General features: G+C 38.1%; 1 protein-coding gene across 3 annotated transcripts in view; it reads left to right on the top strand.

Moving 5' to 3' along the window:
* Positions 1–844: 844 nt before the first annotated feature.
* Positions 845–17,762, top strand: part of SPAG1 (sperm associated antigen 1) — a 37,420-nt gene continuing 20,502 nt past the window's right edge. Inside the window, exons 1-10 of one of the 3 annotated variants that reach the window (XM_030480890.1) lie at positions 851–938; positions 2,334–2,475; positions 3,011–3,170; positions 3,530–3,652; positions 7,252–7,319; positions 7,711–7,829; positions 8,340–8,445; positions 11,930–12,060; positions 12,702–12,808; positions 15,044–15,203. In XM_030480890.1, the coding sequence (XP_030336750.1) occupies positions 2,336–2,475; positions 3,011–3,170; positions 3,530–3,652; positions 7,252–7,319; positions 7,711–7,829; positions 8,340–8,445; positions 11,930–12,060; positions 12,702–12,808; positions 15,044–15,203 (1,114 nt within the window). In that variant the 5' untranslated portion in view covers positions 851–938; positions 2,334–2,335. Of the gene's footprint in view, positions 939–2,333; positions 2,476–3,010; positions 3,171–3,529; positions 3,653–6,878; positions 7,320–7,710; positions 7,830–8,339; positions 8,446–11,929; positions 12,061–12,701; positions 12,809–15,043; positions 15,204–17,762 lie in introns of those variants that run through there. The other 2 variants (XM_030480907.1, XM_030480898.1) reach the window with 2 other exon arrangements.

Genomic DNA, 17,762 nt, shown 5'->3' with positions numbered 1-17,762 from the left:
TTGATGAGCCAGAATTTTTTTCATCTGACTGTTTGGAATGTGCATTGAGATAGTTTATCTCTTACCAGTACAGTAAGGTACCCTTTTTCCAGACTGCATGACCGTGTACTGGCTCATAAAAGAAATGCAGTGGGTCATTTCAGGCAATAAAAAAGCATTCTTGAGATTTTATTTTGGAGCTGTTTAGTAAAGACTGTCTTGGGTATCTTATCTTAGCTATAAAGACATTTCTTATCTCGTTTCTTCCTTGGAAGCCAGATACACTTCAGTGTAAGTGCATAAGAATATGACATTTTTACCACACTGTTGCTATCGGTTTGTTCTCCCCAGTGGCACACGCAGCGTGCACCGTGTGCCTGCACAACAGCATCGAGGGCTCGGCTGCTCCTGAGAGCTGCCCGCTGAGCTGAGGGCAATGCTAGCGCTGCAAGCGGCGCCGTGGAACGAAGGGACGGGCTCTGCGGGGCTGTGGGCCGGTTACGCGCCTCGTTCTGCCAGGCAAAGGCAGAGATGAGCGTCTGCTGCCATCACGACGGGGTGCGGACCTGCTTCAGAGAGCAGTGCCGGAGGCTGCACGGCTCACGGGCACCACCGCTGTAGGCAACAGCGCTGGGAGGGGACTAGTTGTTCTAAGTTAAATACTACATTGAAAACAGCGGGGCTGTAGCTTTAATAAAATATAACCTAAGTGCTGTGTTTCTGTGTCGTGACACCCTCCCCCCCCCCCCCCCCCCCCCAGCATGCGGTGGAGAGCGGGGAGCGCCCCGTCAGCTCCCGACGCCTCTCTCCTCAGCCCTAACGCTTCGCTCCCGCCCCGCAGCCTCCGCCACACACGGCCCGACAGCGCATGCGCGGCGGCGGGCGAGAGGCGAGCGTCGCCCGGCTGAGAGGCGGTCCAGGTTGCGTTCGTCTCCCGGAGGCAGTGGCGCACCAGGCAGGTGAGTGCGGGTGTCCGCCGCGCCGGAGGAGCTCAGCGGGGCTGTGCAGGAGCCTCGCAAGGCGGTCGCCGAGGAGGGCAGCCCCACCGCCCCCCTGCGCCCGTCCGTGCGCGCCGCCGGCCGCCATGTTGTAGGTAGCAACAGTTGCTAGGGACAAGCTGGCCGCGCTGTGGTGCGAGGGGAGCCGGCGGTGTCGGTTTTAAAGTAAATTCCTGACTCCGGGGTGAAAGCGGCGCTGGCGGAGCCGCGCAGCAGGGCTCGGCGCTGCGGCGGCGGGGAGCTGCCCGCAGGAGAGGAGCGCGCTGGGCTGCGGCGGTGCCGTGCGACCGGGGTCCGCGTCACCGCCTGGCCCGAGAGCTGCTCCGGGCAGCTCCCTGACAGCTACGGCAATACTGACACGGGAGAAAGTGCTGCAGGCTGTGATGGTGCCCCTCTTGCTGTTTAATAGTCATTGTTTCCTCTATTGCTCTGTCTCTCCTCTACTGAAACTGCATATTCTCAGGGCAGAATCCTGTCTTTATGCAATACCTAATTATGACCAGTTACAATTCAGCATCACTTATATAATAAACCTTTTTTTGTACAACTGAAAATTAATGTGTGTAATCGTTACTTTAATTGAGTTTATATCCATACATTGTTATTATTGCATACTAGCTAGCTGCCCTTGTTAAAAATAACATCACTTTAAGCACTATATAACATGGGGAGATAAAAAAAGAAGAATGTCTGCTCCACAGAGCTTGGAATCAAAAGAGAAGATGCGGATAAACAGTTCAAAGGTACAGGGAGACAGGAAGTGTCCCATTTGAAAACCTCGTTTCATCAGTTGCAGACTTATTGGAAAAAATTCAGATTAGTACATTAAGATAATCAGAGGTCCAGAAAATGCAGTTAGTGAAGAAAGACAATTGGTTTTATTTTGGCTAAAGAGAAGGCAAAAATTATCATTGCATTAGATGCACCGAGTTGGTTAACATCTTGCCTCTGAAAAAAAGTACAGGGTCCTGCACCATCCCCACCACACTTGTTTAAAATAGATAATACCATATTGTGTTTACAGAATAATAGAGAATGTGGTAGGCAAAAATTGGCATTTTTTCATTAAGTACTCTTTCTGACATGTTCTGCCTTGCAGAATCAGTCAACTTGTACATATTCTTTTTCCAAAGCATATCTCATACATAACTGTAGTTCTGTAAGCAAACCTCTGTCAAAACCAGTTTGTGTGGTCAGGTCTTAAAATTTGAATTTTTTCTGTTGTGGCAATAGGTCTGCTTGCATAACAGACTAGTACTTCCGAGCATGAGTAGGGTTATTCCTTAAATTAGCATTGCTTTAAAATATAACTAAGTGCCTACAGAATCACTACATTTGTTCCCTTTTAATATTTAGTTATGGGTGATGAGTCACTACCATTTTTTCTGGACCAAGGAACCACTAAAACATTTCAAATACCCATTGGTCACCTGGACTACAAGTTCATTGAAAAATGCACAGATGTTAAACACCTGGAAAAGATTCTCAGGATATTAAGGTAAACTGTATCTTTTTTTAGCTTCATTACTAATTATATTCATGTTCTGTAAAATTCAACAGAACCTGTACCTGAATACTCTATTTGTCTTGAACCTTTTTGTGACTTTCTAATTTAAAAATTAAAATACAAAATTAAAATAATTATGTTAAAAGTGTCCAAATGATAATGCTAGAAATCCAAGTCTTGTTTTAACCATCCAAGAGATTTGAGTAACCCAATGCCAGTTTTTCTCAAATACTGCCATCTTGCCTGAGCGTGGTCATTTCAGATGCCATTCCTGTTTAACTTCTGCAGAAAATAACACAATCATTTTTTTATGAGCACTGTGATGATGATTTTGAACTATGTATGTATGTGCATTGGAAAGTGGTTGAAGCCTAACTGGCTGGAATTTACTGAGTATAGTAGAATTCAGCTGTAACAGGAAAATAGTCCTTTGCAGTCTCTCTGATGACTATACATGAAGAGAAATATGGAAAATGCAGTGCAGTTCAGTTATTTTTTGTAACTTTTATATCTTCGTATTTTAAAGGTCTGGTGAGGAGGGATGTTATCCTGAACTTACATTGTTTTGTGAAAAGCGTATTGAGCACTTAGATCCAAGGAGCAGAGCTCTGAGAAAAGATAAGCCTGCAGCCACAGCTTCTGATTTCACAGCTGAAGAATGGGAAACAATTAACGGTGAACTGATGGTACAGTATATCTCTAATTTATAATGGTCAGTAATACAATCTCATTGATGTATCAATCTTCCTCTTCTTGTGCATAAGTAGAATGTAATTGTTTGAGTACATGAGGAAGTGATCAAAAGATTATAGTGGGGGCTTTATTATTTTCTTGAGTCAGTGCCATTGAATCTTTAATCCCCTTTTTATCTCTACAGATTTTTTTTGGTAGATTCTTTTTATTCAAAAAAGCACGATTGTTTTTTGTCTTAATTGCTTTTCCCCATTAAGAGCAGTGTGTTATAAGGATAGTTATTAGTGTCATTGTAGGCTATGAAGTATATCTGCTTTACTGCCTTAAGGTACAGATATTTATTTCTTTTCAGAGCTGGGTGACAGAAATGAATGAAGATGATAAGAAACCACAATTCCTGAGAACAGATACACTGCATGAAAGACAAGATAATTTGCCTCCTATTCGTTGTTCCAGTTATTTTCCTGCTAATCAGGTATCTCTAGTTTTCTAATGTGCGTTAATCATATGTCTTTCAAAAATCTGGAAATTTTATCTCTACAGACTTCCAGGCATTGAGCCTTTCTTACTAGTTTTATTTGGTTAACCAGGAAATAAAAACCTTCTAAGTTCCTCTGCAAAAGACTAATGTGCCGCCCTAGTACTAGCATGTGTCTTGTAATAATGTTTTAATTCTGATGAAGAATTTACTCTGGAGCAAATCTCCTTAAGTACCCTTTTATGTTCTTTGATTCACATTTCAAAGTGGTGTTTAAGCATATGAACTAGGTTCTTTTCAGAGGAAACGATGCCACAGAATTTTCTCCAGCTGCTAGTAGGCTTGTGTTCCATGAGACCAGACAGTAGCTAGTCCAAAATAAATACCCTTTTTATTTTGAAGTTTGGAAGTGAGAAATTTTATAAAAGGATCCTTACAGGTCACGTGATATTTTTTATTAACTAATAATTTGACAAAATTTAGTGGAATAATTATGTATTATTATAACTTTTGTTTTCCATACAAGGTTGACGTGTTAGCATTATTACCCAGAAAACCTAGATAAGGCATAAAGCTGTATCTGTGATATATGATTTCCATTCCTTTTGTCCAAGCAGATGGCTTTTGAAGTAATTGTAACCTGTCCTGGAAGTGTTTCAGAATTCAGTCTTTTAATACAGCAGTGCAGTTATACCACTACTAGATCAATACTGAATAAAAAGAAACTGTTTCTATAGTATGCACTAAATTTATACCTGTAAATATAGATTTTATTTCTTTTCTTTCTTGCTGATAAAGCTGTGTGTAATCTTACAAATTCTAAACAGTTTTTGCTAGTCAGGACTGTAATTGTTATTTACACTGGCATCACATAATTTTGGAATCTGGTATCAAAGTTGGGATGATAAATTTCTACTCTGCTAGAAAGAAATCCACAAACTCTTCTATAATTTTATGTTGGTATTTGATTGGAGGCTGTTCAGCTGATCTGATGCATAAAATGTTCAGTATCTTCAATGAAGCCAATTCTGGAAATCCTTATTAACCCTAAAACAGTAGATCGTACCAATAAGTGCAAGTTTGGTAAATGAAAGCAGCTTGTGCCTGTAACCAGATTTCCTTGCTTAACTATTATTTTTGCTGCCTTACTTTTTCCAGGACAGAACTAAAGCATTGGTTTAAAGATACTCATTTCCAAAAGACTGTTGATGGGATTTCAGCAGACTTGGGGATTCCTTTACCAAACGTTGTTCCTAATACTGTACCAGAAAGATTTCTGTCCTCAGATACCTCCTCACGCTAAAGCCCAAGTTTTATGTTACAGAAATCCAGTGATAGTATCTGTAGAGCCTTCATATTATTTTGGATCCTCTGAACTAAAAAGGAATACTGGTTAGCTGACACCAAATACTAATGTCTTACGCCATAACACAGAGCCCAGAGGAGAATCAAGGCCTAATTCTGTGTCATCTGAACTGAAGCCAGTCTATGCTTTGATATTTGGTCCAGAAATTGTTCATTGGGCTTCAAACCTTGTGTGATCAATGCATTGTGACTTGTGGCAAGAAAAAGGACAAGGGCAGAGATTTTTCTTTTCAGTTCCATAGCATGCAAATGAACGTTTTTCATCAAAGCCTTTTGGATGAGATGCTCTGAAATATTACTGATTGAGAAATTCCTGGCTCTCCTGGAGCCACAGCTTGGTTACAGTGGTCCCAAGAATGAGACCTAGAACTTTAAAGATTGATAAAATTTTAATTTTTCAGTAAACTCTTCTGCCTTACTCCTTAAAAGAACATAGAAACATAAAATCATAGAATGATTTGAGTTGAAAAGCACCTTGAGATCATCTAGTTCCAACTCCCCTGCCACAGGCAGGGACACCTTCCACTACACCAGGTTGCTCCAAGCCCCATCCAGCCTGGCCTTGAACACTGCCAGGGATGAAGCGTTCACACGCTGTAGTTTTCTCTCTAAATTAAAGTTGCATTAGTAAATAGCTTAAATGAGTTTTCTTCAGAGAGTTTCACTATTTTTGTGTTCATTTAAGATAAAGGCTTATGGTTTGAAAAATTTCATATTTATTAAATTACTAAGTTTGTAATATAAACCAGGATGTAGAATGATAATTCATGTTTCGGGAAGCCATATTTAGGAGTTACCTCTTCCAAACACACATTTAGACAGAATGTATTTCTCATTTTGTCTAGCTTATCATAGAATCACAGAATGGTTTGGGTTGGAAAGGATCCTAAGATCATCTAGTTCCAACCCTCCTGCCATGGGCAGGGATGCCTCACACTAGACCATGTTGCCCAAGGCTCTGTCCAACCTGGCCTGGAATCTTCTTGAAAGACTGAGAACATTAAAGAGTAATTCTGAAGTTACATACTGTAAAAGTTTGTGTAACCTAACATTATAGTCAGAAGCGTTTACAGGAAGGGCCACATTTGCATTATATAAATTGTGGTGTTTACTTCCAACTGCAGAGGTATTTCCTTGTTACAGTGTCACCACTGGTAAAGCTAGTTTAAGAGGTTGCTGCTTGTTTCTTTGGTCCAGTTTATCATGTGCTCAGCTGAACTGGTACAGATATTTGGGCATTGTGCTGCAATTTCTATCAAATTGTTTATTTGATCCCAGATAATTGTAAATCTGCAACTCTGCAAACAATTACACTGCAGCTCAGTGAATGTTTGATTGCAAGGTAAGAGGAGGGCTGAACGGCCAGGACAGAGTAGATGGGAATATTTTGAACTGAGTGTTCTACTGTGGAATACCTGTTTGGAACCACACCTTGCTATTAAGTGTTGTTGAAGTCAACAAGAAGGGAGGGACATAGCAGAAATACAGTCTCAGGACAGAGGTAGAAGAGGTGACAAAGGTGCCAGCTATGGAAAGAGGTGTCATTAGTGTAGGAGATGGGTTGTGATACAAGCCACTTGAATCTGTTATTGGGACTGATTGTTGCAGGAAGGTCCTAAGGGTAAATTTTAGGTAAGGCAAACCTCAATGATGGAGCTTGTCTAAAAACTAGAATGAGTGTAAATTATTTTGGGAATTAGCTTCAGTGGAGTGTGATAGTCAAAAGAAGTCCAGACACTATTTTGAAGTCAAAACATTGTAAATTTGTTGTGAGGGTTCCAGGGACAATCGTAATCTGTGCATTGCATGATCTAAAACAAGGTTATTGTTTCAATCTCAGTGCCAAACACCTCACCACAAGGCTGTTTTCCCAACACTGAGTTTTCCCAACACTGAGTTTTCCCTTGCTGTGTTGAAAGGATGGTTTGCAAGGTGGCAGCACAAGATACTAATTAGGAAGAGCAGTCCCCTATCTGAAAGTTTTATCCGATTCCTCTTTGACATGTAACCGGCCAGTGGAGGTAAGTGTGAGGCTGAAGAGCTCCTCAGATTACCAGGATATGTGAAATATGTGAAGATTTTCTTTAAAGCAAGACAAAGTTTTCAAGACTATGCTGAGAAGAGTCATGAATAGTGTCAGTTACTAGGAACATGTATTGCAGAAACAAAGCAAAAGGCTGTGAATTTCCACTTCAAAAACTTGTTTTACAGGCTGGCTGTTTCTCTTTCAGAACAAAAATTTACAAAACAAAGAAAGAAACAAGAAAAACACACCACGGGATTACACTGAATGGGACAAGTATGTTAAATCCTTTATATATATATTTTTAATCTTATTTATTTGTTAAATGGAATATTGGTTGTTCCAATTAACAGTCTTACCTGTCTTTTTTGGGGCGATGGCAAGGAGATGAGACAGACATTTTTCTTGGTTTGGTTGGTTTTAACCAGAAGGGATGAGGGAGAGAGGAGGTAATGTATAAGCAGGAGAAGCATACACACACAAAAGAAACCAACACAAGGAAAGGAGATGAGATTAAACGTCTTTTTCCTAAGTAGTCATGGATAACTGAACACAGCCTTTAACTCTCTTTTCCTTTGGTTTATAATGGAAATATAGTAAGCCTTTCTATTAGTAGAGGAGTCTTGCTATGCAGCATTATTAAATCTGTTATTTTTATTAATTTAAGGTTCGATGTGGAAAAGGAGTGTTCTAAAATTGATGAAGGCTGCGAAGAAAGTAACTCAAAAGCAAGATTATTTAGCAGGCCAAGTCTACCTATAATCAAAAAGAAAATAGACACAAGTGGTAATGTCTTAGAAACATAAAATTTTTCTTTAATTCTAATACTGTGTTGTAGAGTGTGAATACAAATCAAAGAAGCATATTATAGAGTTAAAGGTGTCTTTATCTGTTTCTTAGCCCCTAGAGATGCTAAAAGTTGTCAGGAGCTCAACTGAACTTGAAGCCATATTTGAAAAAAATCTAGTCTTGGTGTTAATAATCAGTTAAATATTTACGTTGTGTTTAGGTTGAGAGTGCTAGGTAAAGAAGTAGAGCATACATCTGCTATTACAAACCAATGGTAGAGGTTAGCTGAGTGCTTTCATCTTGCACTCTGCTCCTTGGAAGAATTTATTTTTAGAATCATTTAGAATAATTTTTATTCTAGAAAATAAAATACAAATTTGTCTTTTAGTAAGTCATGTTCTTTCAAAAAATAATTAAGATTATGGCATTCAGAGTATTTTAGCTGATGGTGTTTTGATTGCATCTGTGCCAGTTGTTAGTTGTTGTTATGTATAAATATTTTTCTAGGCATGACAAAGAAAGAGAAGATTTTTATTGCTACTCGTGAAAAAGAAAAGGGCAATGAAGCCTTTGCCAGTGGTGATTATGTGGAAGCAGTGACATATTACACTCGGTGAGTAAATACTGTTGCGTTCTTTCACTTTAATGGCTGTTACTTGTGAATATTATTTTTAGAGCAATGTAATTAAAGCAACTTCTTACTGAAGCAAATAGTGGCAATTAGATTATTTTATAAAAGGGCAAAAAGGTTTGACAGAAGAATCCTTAAAGCACTGTTGCATCCTGATATTAGTTTTTATTTATCAGGAAGAGAAATAGTTAAATAGTGATGGGATGTAATTTGCAGGTGTCACAAACTTCTTCAGATTTTTCAAACCCTGTGAGGTTCAAAGGCAAGTTTACAAAAATAAAAGGATAAGCAGTGTGCTGAGAAACTAAATTCATTACAAATTAATTGTAATAAACCATATTGGTAGGATTGCCTCAACTGGTAGTAACTAAAATTGATTTAATAACCTCTTCTTAGGAGAAAGAAAAATCGCTATGTACAGCTTCACCATGATACTGTCTGTTATTAGCAGCAGTCCAGGCAAAGAATATATAAACACAGGATTAAAAAAAATGAGACTCTTTCAGGTTACTTACCTTATTTAGTGAACTCATTCCACTAAATGGAATGAGTGGACGCTCAGTGGACTACATTCAGGCTTTGGCTTCATATAAATAGAGGTTGTTGCTACAAGGACCTCTATTGTATTTGTTTCAAAAGAAGAAAAGTTCAAGATTGACAGAACAGAGAATGACAGGAAGAGAAGGATAGTGTTTTTCAGTTAAGATATTTGAATGGAGGTAGATTTTTTCTCTACCTCTTTCACAGTGTTCAAAGCTCTTTATACAAACCAGGATTTTCACGAGACCAACATTTGTTTATCATTTGCAGATTGCCCATTTTGAGGCACCAGAGGTCTGACTTGCAAAAATACTGACTGCTCACACATTAAACTAACATAAAAGGAAACTCAATTTTGTGTTTAACTCTGTGCTTTGATATGATAAGAACTTTAAAAAACCCACAAATCCTAGAACTGTCAAAGTTGCTGCTTAGAAATTGAGAGCATGTGGGAATCTTGGGGTATTAATTACCAGTGTAGACTGAGGTTATGATGTGACACTACTGTGAGATGAAGTGTTAAGATAATTCATGGGCTATGATATTATAGTGGGGCATCCTTAAAAACCGTTTATGAGGAAGTTAATGCATCTGAGGTCAGTACAGACAACTATGGAGAAGATAATGAATAGGAATAAATTGTGTGCAGCAGCAACAAAATATTAAACAGATTTATGTTTAGGAAGCACCATTCATACTGTCACTGAAGGAGGCAGGGTTTTATAGAACAGCTTACGAAAATTTACCTGGCGATTTTTGATGTGTATATATATGCACAAAGGTACTGATATTCATAGTGCACAGACATTGTTTAAACTGAGGCATTTGATGTATTTTTGTTCTTGACTTGCAGCCTTAATATGTTTTTCTCTTTTTTTTGTTAATACATGAACATGAATATAAAATCCATAGCTGTATTTCATATACAATAAATAGCATACAAATTCACAATATAAAAACAAGTTAAAATCTTGGCTTTTGGGGCATAAACAAGGTCTTTATGAGTAAGGAGGGGCAGAATCCTTCCTAATGGAGAGTCTTTCCATATTCAATGCCCATGGCGCATTGTACACCTTCTGAAATACATGACGTTGGCACTGCATGCTGTTAATAACTGGGCGCTTTTCTAATACCATGTGAAAATTCCTATTGTCTTACATTTAGAAATATTTAAATAAAACATTTTGGAGTGAATTGATAATAGTCTGAAGGGGTTACTTGTATATGGCTAAAATGGAAAAAGAGTAGAGTTCTATATAAAATAATCAGGGTATGGTTATTCATTCTGTTTGTCTGGTAATGCGGCCTACAATTCTAAGCTGAACAGAGAGACTACTCCCTATTTTACAAAAAACAAACCTCTCTGATTTCTGAAGAGAGTCAAAACTTTTGCAGAGGACGTGCTCTGACATAATTCTATTGTGCTGATCTGATTTTAAAATAAATGGATCTTGCCTATTTTTCTGCATACCTCTAGTGAAATCACTCTGTTTAGTAATTTTAGTTATACTGCAGAATTACAGAATAATCTAAGTTGGAGCAAACTCTAAATAATATTTGGGGCACATTGTCTCTCAAAGCAGGGCCAAGTTAGATCAGGTTACTCATGGCTTTGTTAAAGTAAGTTCTTAATATCTCAAGGTTGGAGATTTCACAACCTCTCTGGGCAGCCTGTTGCAGAGGTTAACTACCTTTAGAGTAGTTTTTTTCCCTAAAATTTTATCAGGAATTCCCTTTTTGCAACTTATGTCAGTTGCCTTTTGTCCTATCAGCATGCACTTCTGAGAAAGACATGGCTCTGTCTTCTACATATCTTCCCATTAAGTAACTGAAAATTGTTCCTGCAAAACTGCTTTCTAGCTAGTTGGCACCTGCCTGTACTGTTGCTGCTGTTTCACGTGCAGGATTTTTTGATTGCCTTTTTGAACTTCCTGAGAAGTCTGCCAGCCCATTCCTCTGGCCTGTTAAGGTCCCTTTGACTGGAGTTCTCCAGTCCGGTGTATTATGGACCGTTCCCTCCAAGCTTTGTATCATTGACAGACTTCCTGGGGGTGCCTTCTATTAATAGAATCACAGAACAGTTTGGGTTGGAAGGGACCTTAAAGATCATCTAGTTCCAACCCCCTGCTACAGGCAGGGGCACCTCCCATTAGACCAGGTTGCTTAAAGCCCCATCCAACCTGGCCTTGAACACTTCCAGGGATGGAGCAGCCACGGCTTCTCTGAGCAACCTTTGCGAGTGCCTCACCACCCTCACAGTGAAGAATGTCTTCCTTATATCTCTTGCAGTATGCTGTCACCCCAGCACTTCCCTTTTGCCCCCTCTTCACAGTGAACAGAGTCCTTCTTGCTAGGTTAGCAAGGGTGTGGGCTAAGATTCTCATGTACTACTTTGTTTTATGCATCCCAGTTGTCCTTGTTCCTCAGAGATGATCCTGTTATAGAAACGAGCTCTGCTTACAATACCAGCCACATAGCCAAACCTGGAAAATTCATCCATTGCTACCTGAGTCTTTCCCTTTTACAAGCAAGATCAAGGAGAAGCCCATATGCCCCCTTCTCTCCCTCCATCATAACTTCCAAAGCTCTGTAGTTATGCTTGATACTCTCAAAGGTTTCATTTGACAGTTTATTCAAGACTACATGGATGGTAGCAAGAGGTAACAGTTTAAGTGATAGGTGAGCCATGGCATCTTTTCTGCAACTTCTCAGATCTAAGCCCTGGCAACAGACCTCTGAAGATGGTAAATCTAGTTGGTGGATGGTTGCCTCTGGTCTCACAGGAGGGAGTTTCTAACCACTATTGTGGTTAGAATATCAGTATTAATATTGTTATAATACTGTTTTCAGCTTCTAATAGTGAAGTGTTTCTACATTCAGGCTTTCTAGCTATGAGCCTACCATGGTCAATATTCCCTTCTTTCAGAAGTATATCAGTAATACCCACTGCAGCTGCATATAATAACAAAGCTCAAGCAGAAATCAAACTTCAGGACTGGGACAGTGCTTTGCAGGATTGTGAGAAGGTACTAGATATGGAACCTGGCAACATAAAAGGTAACGGAGAACATAAACTTGCCATTCTATGTGTTATTTTATGTCTAGCAAATAAAATGGTACATGTCTATTCATGTTGTTAGTTGACTTAACTGAGCTTTAGATCAGGTCCAAGTATGAAGAAGGAAACAGAGTAGCTCCCCAAAGTAATTTTAACAGTATTTCCGAGGTCAGGGAAGTTTTATGCAGTTCATCCTGTTGATCTGTAATGGGTATTCTTATGTGGTAGCATGGGGCTAACTCGTTTTTCATATGATGACTCAAGCCCTCTACAATTCACGCAATGCATTGTTTCTGTAATACTCACACTGAAGTTTCAATTACTTTAAAAGCAACATGAAAACAATGAAAGTTGCTGATTTAATCTTTTCTGAAGGAAATGTCTATATATGCATGGGCTGAGGGGAAGAGTTGGAAAAATATAAAAAGATTCTTCACAGTTCATGATTGGTATCTCAAAAGGTGTCATGTGAAATTGCATCATTAAAAATGATCAAGAGAACAGAGACTGTATTACTAATACAGTCACTATGAAGTAAATGCAGAATTTTAAAAACTGGTTTACACTTGTCTAGAAAAAAGTGTATTTTTATCCACTTTATGCTTCAAATACATAAATAATACACTTTGTTCCTTTGTAGCTCTGATGCGTCGTGCTACTGTACAGAGGCAGCTGCAGAATTACCAGGCAGCTATAGAGGATCTGAACAGAGTATTATGTGTTGAACCAGAAAATGCTATAGCTAAGGTAAAGACAAATGAGTTGACTATGACTAGCAAGAGGTTGTATGCAGTTGTAGATGAAGTGTGTACAGCTTATATTGTTTGATTTGAATATGAGTTTTGAGGACGTGCTCTACTGTGACAAGAGTCAGTTTCTCAAGACCACATAGGTACCTGTGGTGGAAATTAGGTACTTGAATGTGACCAGAGCTTCAGCCTACTGAAGTACCTTCACTGCTTAATTGTGAGAACTTGTAGGCATTCAAGTCTTCTCTACTAATGTATTTTAGGTGCCTGAATTTTTGCTGATGAACATGATTACAGTATTAGTGTATTAGCTGATCAAAGTTATTTGGACATTTGGCTCAAAAAGATCTACTGGGATAGGTATATTTAATTTTGACACGTAATTCACAAGAAAAAGAGATGCTAGGCTTTTATTGTTGTAGTGGTGAAGTTAACCCAAAAGGAGAGTACCCGGGTTCTGTCCTTAGTTCAGCATGATGTTATAAATCCTCATTTCTCACCTCCAGGCTAGAATGAAAAACCTTTCATAACTTCTGATGAACCTGGACCCTCCTTACCCAGTTTTGGATCTAAGAAAGCCAAAAGCTTTCTTTGGAAACTCAAGGTCAGGATGTGGTCCTTGTACTACTATTACTTCAGCTGTTTAGGAGAGGATTGTTTTTGTCCTTTCATTGGTATCTTCTTAGGGGTGTTTTGTGGATTAGAACCTAAGCCTTGCATTTGGACTCTGTGTGTCCTGAGAATCTTCAGTACTAGGCAGTTCTGATACTAAATGTCTCTTTGTTAATTAGGAATCCAACAAACTGCTACCCTACCATTTATTTTTTTTCTTTACATATGACTTCGGGATGCTGTGCAATTGCCTCATCACCTGAATTCAGTTCAGCTCTTGTTGGCACATTTTGAGCTGCTAGCAGCTTGCTGATTGCAGCTTCTTTCCCTGGCATTATTTGATCACTGCTATGGCTTGCACCAGTGAGGGAGGTCCAAGCCTGTTAGGTCAAATTCACCACATACAGCATTCATCCCTTTTAGAGCATCCTGGGAGCTGAATTCCTGTCCAGAATAGTTCCTGAATTTCACATCAACCAAGGAATCATCCTGCCTGACTTCCCCCCCTTCTTTATTTTTAAACACCTGTCTCTAGATTTGAATTCTAAAAGGGCTTTTGAGATTTTTTTTTTTCAGTCTACAAGACTGAACCACAAAATAGCTTGTGAGTCTGTGTTGACAAACTCCACAACAGTCTTTGTGAAAAGATTATCAAATCGGCTGTTCTGAGACTTGTTATAATATCAGACATAAGGTACTCATTTTAACTACCCTTCCAGAGATGTAAATACATTAGTAGCTTTGCTGAGCAATGCTTCTGTAGCTAAAAACAGATGTCTGTTCTTATCTGTGCCAGCTATTATGCCTTGGCTGAGACATCTAGAAGTGACAAGTGCTTGGCAGTGAATTTTTTCAGTTGCTCTTTGCTTGGAGGATCCTCAAACCCCTCTTGAGATAAATATGAATGTATTGAACACGTAGAGTTAATGTTTATGTACAGAGTTACTAATATAAAGGTAAATTGGTTGTCACTAACTGGAATTCTTCAATATACTTTGTTCACATGAATCATTGCTTGTTCCTGTCCTTGTTTTATCTTTTCCTTGAGGAAGCGAGTACTGAAATGGCATTTCCTCTTACAGCACTGAATTAAATTCAGAATAGTGCATAATGTTGGGTCTCTGCTCTGGAAGTGTAAAGTGCAGTTGGAGTATTTTTTCTTGAGTAATCAAGAATGTTTATGGAATGAGAGGCTGTTTGGTCATCTAATTTGCAGTTCTTACAAGAGGAGCAAACCTTTTCATTTTTCAACAGTGTCCTCCTGCTAACTGCTAGAAACCATAGCATAAATTTTGGTAAACTGATTTTAGACTTTTTTGGAGATTCTGGAAGTAATCTCTTTTCCACTGGAAATAATCTGTTTTCTTACTCTTCTGAGTAGACCATGCCAGATATTGCAATAATGCAATTGGCTTTTTTTAATTTCTGGGTTTTGGCTGGTTGTGTTTTGTTGGTTGGGTTGTTTTTTTTTTCCTCTTCCTTAAACAGTTAATTCAAGAAAACTACTTGTGTGATATCTTCTGAGTTTCCAAAAGACAGAAATTGAGTGATAATCTTGGTTTTGATACTGACTCTTGGAAAAGTGACATCATGTTATTTTTCCTGTGTTTTTATGTTGCAGAAAAATCTGCTAGAGATTGAAAAGAAACTGAAAGGTTTAAAACCTGTATCTGAGAATCAAGGCAAAGGAAAAAGAATACTTATTCAAGACATAGAGAATTCAGAAAGTGATGAAGGAAGAGGGGAAAATACAGAATGTGAAAGAAGCAGTGGAAATAAAAGTAATGTCATTTCCTATTTAATTTTAATCTGAGGAAGAAATCTTTGCCTTTGTTGTTGCCATCTTTATTCACACAGTTCATCCATATTTGCTTGCAAAGAATTTTGCTTGTTTAAAGACTAAAATTACATTCACTACTTAAAGTAAATTTGAGTGAAATCTAGAATCCAGTTTTATTACACTATTTTGTTAATCTTTGGAATTATTTCTAGAAGGGCTATAACAGAGACAGATGGAAAATGTTGCTATAAATCACCTACTTCCCTGTGCCCTGTGTAATCTTACACCTATCCTTTGGTGTGGACCCAGTTGAGAATGTTCTCTGGTGTTAGAGAACATTGTGTGTTGCTTAGCTCTTTCTCTCACATAGGTCTCCTGCCTTCCCATCATTGCATTCTTCTGCATGTTTCTTCCCGTAACTGGATCAGAGGGTATAAAAATAACCAAGTGGCATGTAATTTGGTTATTTTGCTGTTGTTTGTTTTGAAATCTATCAACCTTTTTTTTTTTGTTTTTTAACCTAAGACATCATCTGGTCTGCAAGTATGTATTAGAGGCAAACAATGTGTAATTCGTGTACTGTATATAGTTTACAAGCAGCTGAAGTGCAGCTCCTGTTCCTGGATTAGTGTGTGAATAACTGCAAGACTGCTGAGATGAACTACTGGTATAATCAGAATCCATGATTTGCAGGAGGAAGGGAAGCAGTAGGGGCTACTGAGGCTTGCACTAGCAGGTTGTTTTTAGATTCAGCTGCATGTCTAGGCTCCAGCCTCCAACAGAGTGACATCCCTAGGCTGATTCCCACCCTTTCTCCTTTCTGTTGGTTCAAGGTAATGTGGCATGACAGCTGTGACTTTTGTGATTTCTGTTACCTCTGTAGTTCTTTATCTTGAAATTAAATCAGTGTGTGGGTTTTACAGATTAATTGTAAATATTAAACTGTACACGTGTGAGTTAATAATGCATTATTTGCAAAGAAATTTAAGGAAAATATATTTTTCAAAATCAGTAGGTATCTACTAAGTCACCTCAGCTAAAACCCTGGAAGAAAGGGCGGATCACGTCCTTAGTCTTAAATGCTAGTTAACTTGGGGCTGCTTTCATTGGGAGCATTCAGATGACTAAGTGCCTTCTAGCTCCATAGGAAGACTCCCATTCTGTTGATGAAAGGTTAGGCTTTTAAACAGAAGATATCAGCTGACGTCAATGTCGCATATGTTCATGTAAGTATTTCTGAGATTTAGGAGACAAGCACCTTTATAGATTACTCTATTTTCAAGTACAGCTGAAAGCAAATACAAACTCAGTTCAGTTATTGAATAAATTTGGTATGTTCCATGAATCTAACAGCAATAAATAGACTAAACATTTTATATGTCTTTTCTATACATCTAGTCATGTAGTCACAGTCAGTCCAGTAGTGCATGCAGTCCAGTCATGTAGTCACATTGATTTCACATTCCAGTTGGTAAGCCATGTGCATTCTTACTAAACTTATAACATGGAGATTGGAAGAAAAACAGCAAAATGTTTTTGTTTTCTTTAGTTCTGAAGAGTTGATTTCTCAGACAAAACAGTATAAACGAAGAGCGTAGTCACTCTTCATTTTCTATGCAACTGAGAAAGTAAATAAAATCCTTTTTGTACAATAGAAATGGAAAATTGCTTATGTCCTAAAGACTGTAAAAACTAGTATTCAGGCACTGTAAAAACTAAAAATCGTTTATGTATTTGATGAAGTGCCTGATATTTTGACATGTTTATAGAAGTCATAATCTGAAGTGATAAATATGGTTTAAAGATAAATATATTTTAAATAGCCCTTTTAATTCATAAAAAAATCACTGACCATATATGGCAAAAAAAGTTTAAAAAAAAAAAAAAATCTTAAAAATTAATCTGTGGAGATTTGGACCATTCCAGTTACCTTCATATATAGCTAGTCCAGTGTGCATAAAAGACTCGGAAATGGTTTCTGGCTTCATAAGAGGTGAATTAACTGTGAACTGAACTTAGATAAGTTGCTTTTCATTCTGCCACCATTATTTTTGTGCCATGCTTCTGGAGGATAAATACTTTGTATAGCTGGAAACTAATTTTAAATGAAAGTCAATGTCATCCATTAAAAAAACCCCAAATAAATATTCCTTTTGGCATATTCAGTAGCTTTTGGTTTATGACATTCCTTCCAATTTAAGTTTGTTATTTTAATAGTAACATGAATTAAAATTCTTGCTAGTTTGTATTTGCTGTCATTCTAGTCAAAATCCTGCCCACGCTTTTCAGTACCTTTCTTTGACTTTTCTTTGGAATTTTGGGGTTTTTTTTTAAGAAAAGTTCATAAAAGTGCTGATTTTTTTTTTTTTTTTTTTTTTTTTTTTTGAGGACAATTCCAGAATACTGCTTTCATTAATATATTTCTCTGCAGGGACCAATACAGGAGTAGTGTTCATGTTATTAAGACTAAAAGTGAAATAACAGTGAGAATTAGATTTGAGAAATATATCTGTGCAATTTTATGCATGGTGTTTACTCAATTCAGAAATACTGAGGCAGT

This window comes from Strigops habroptila, chromosome 1 (genome assembly GCF_004027225.2).
Source record: "Strigops habroptila isolate Jane chromosome 1, bStrHab1.2.pri, whole genome shotgun sequence".
NCBI lineage: Eukaryota > Metazoa > Chordata > Aves > Psittaciformes > Psittacidae > Strigops > Strigops habroptila.
Note: the sequence above shows the minus strand (reverse complement) of the source record. Positions and strands in the feature narration are given on the sequence as shown.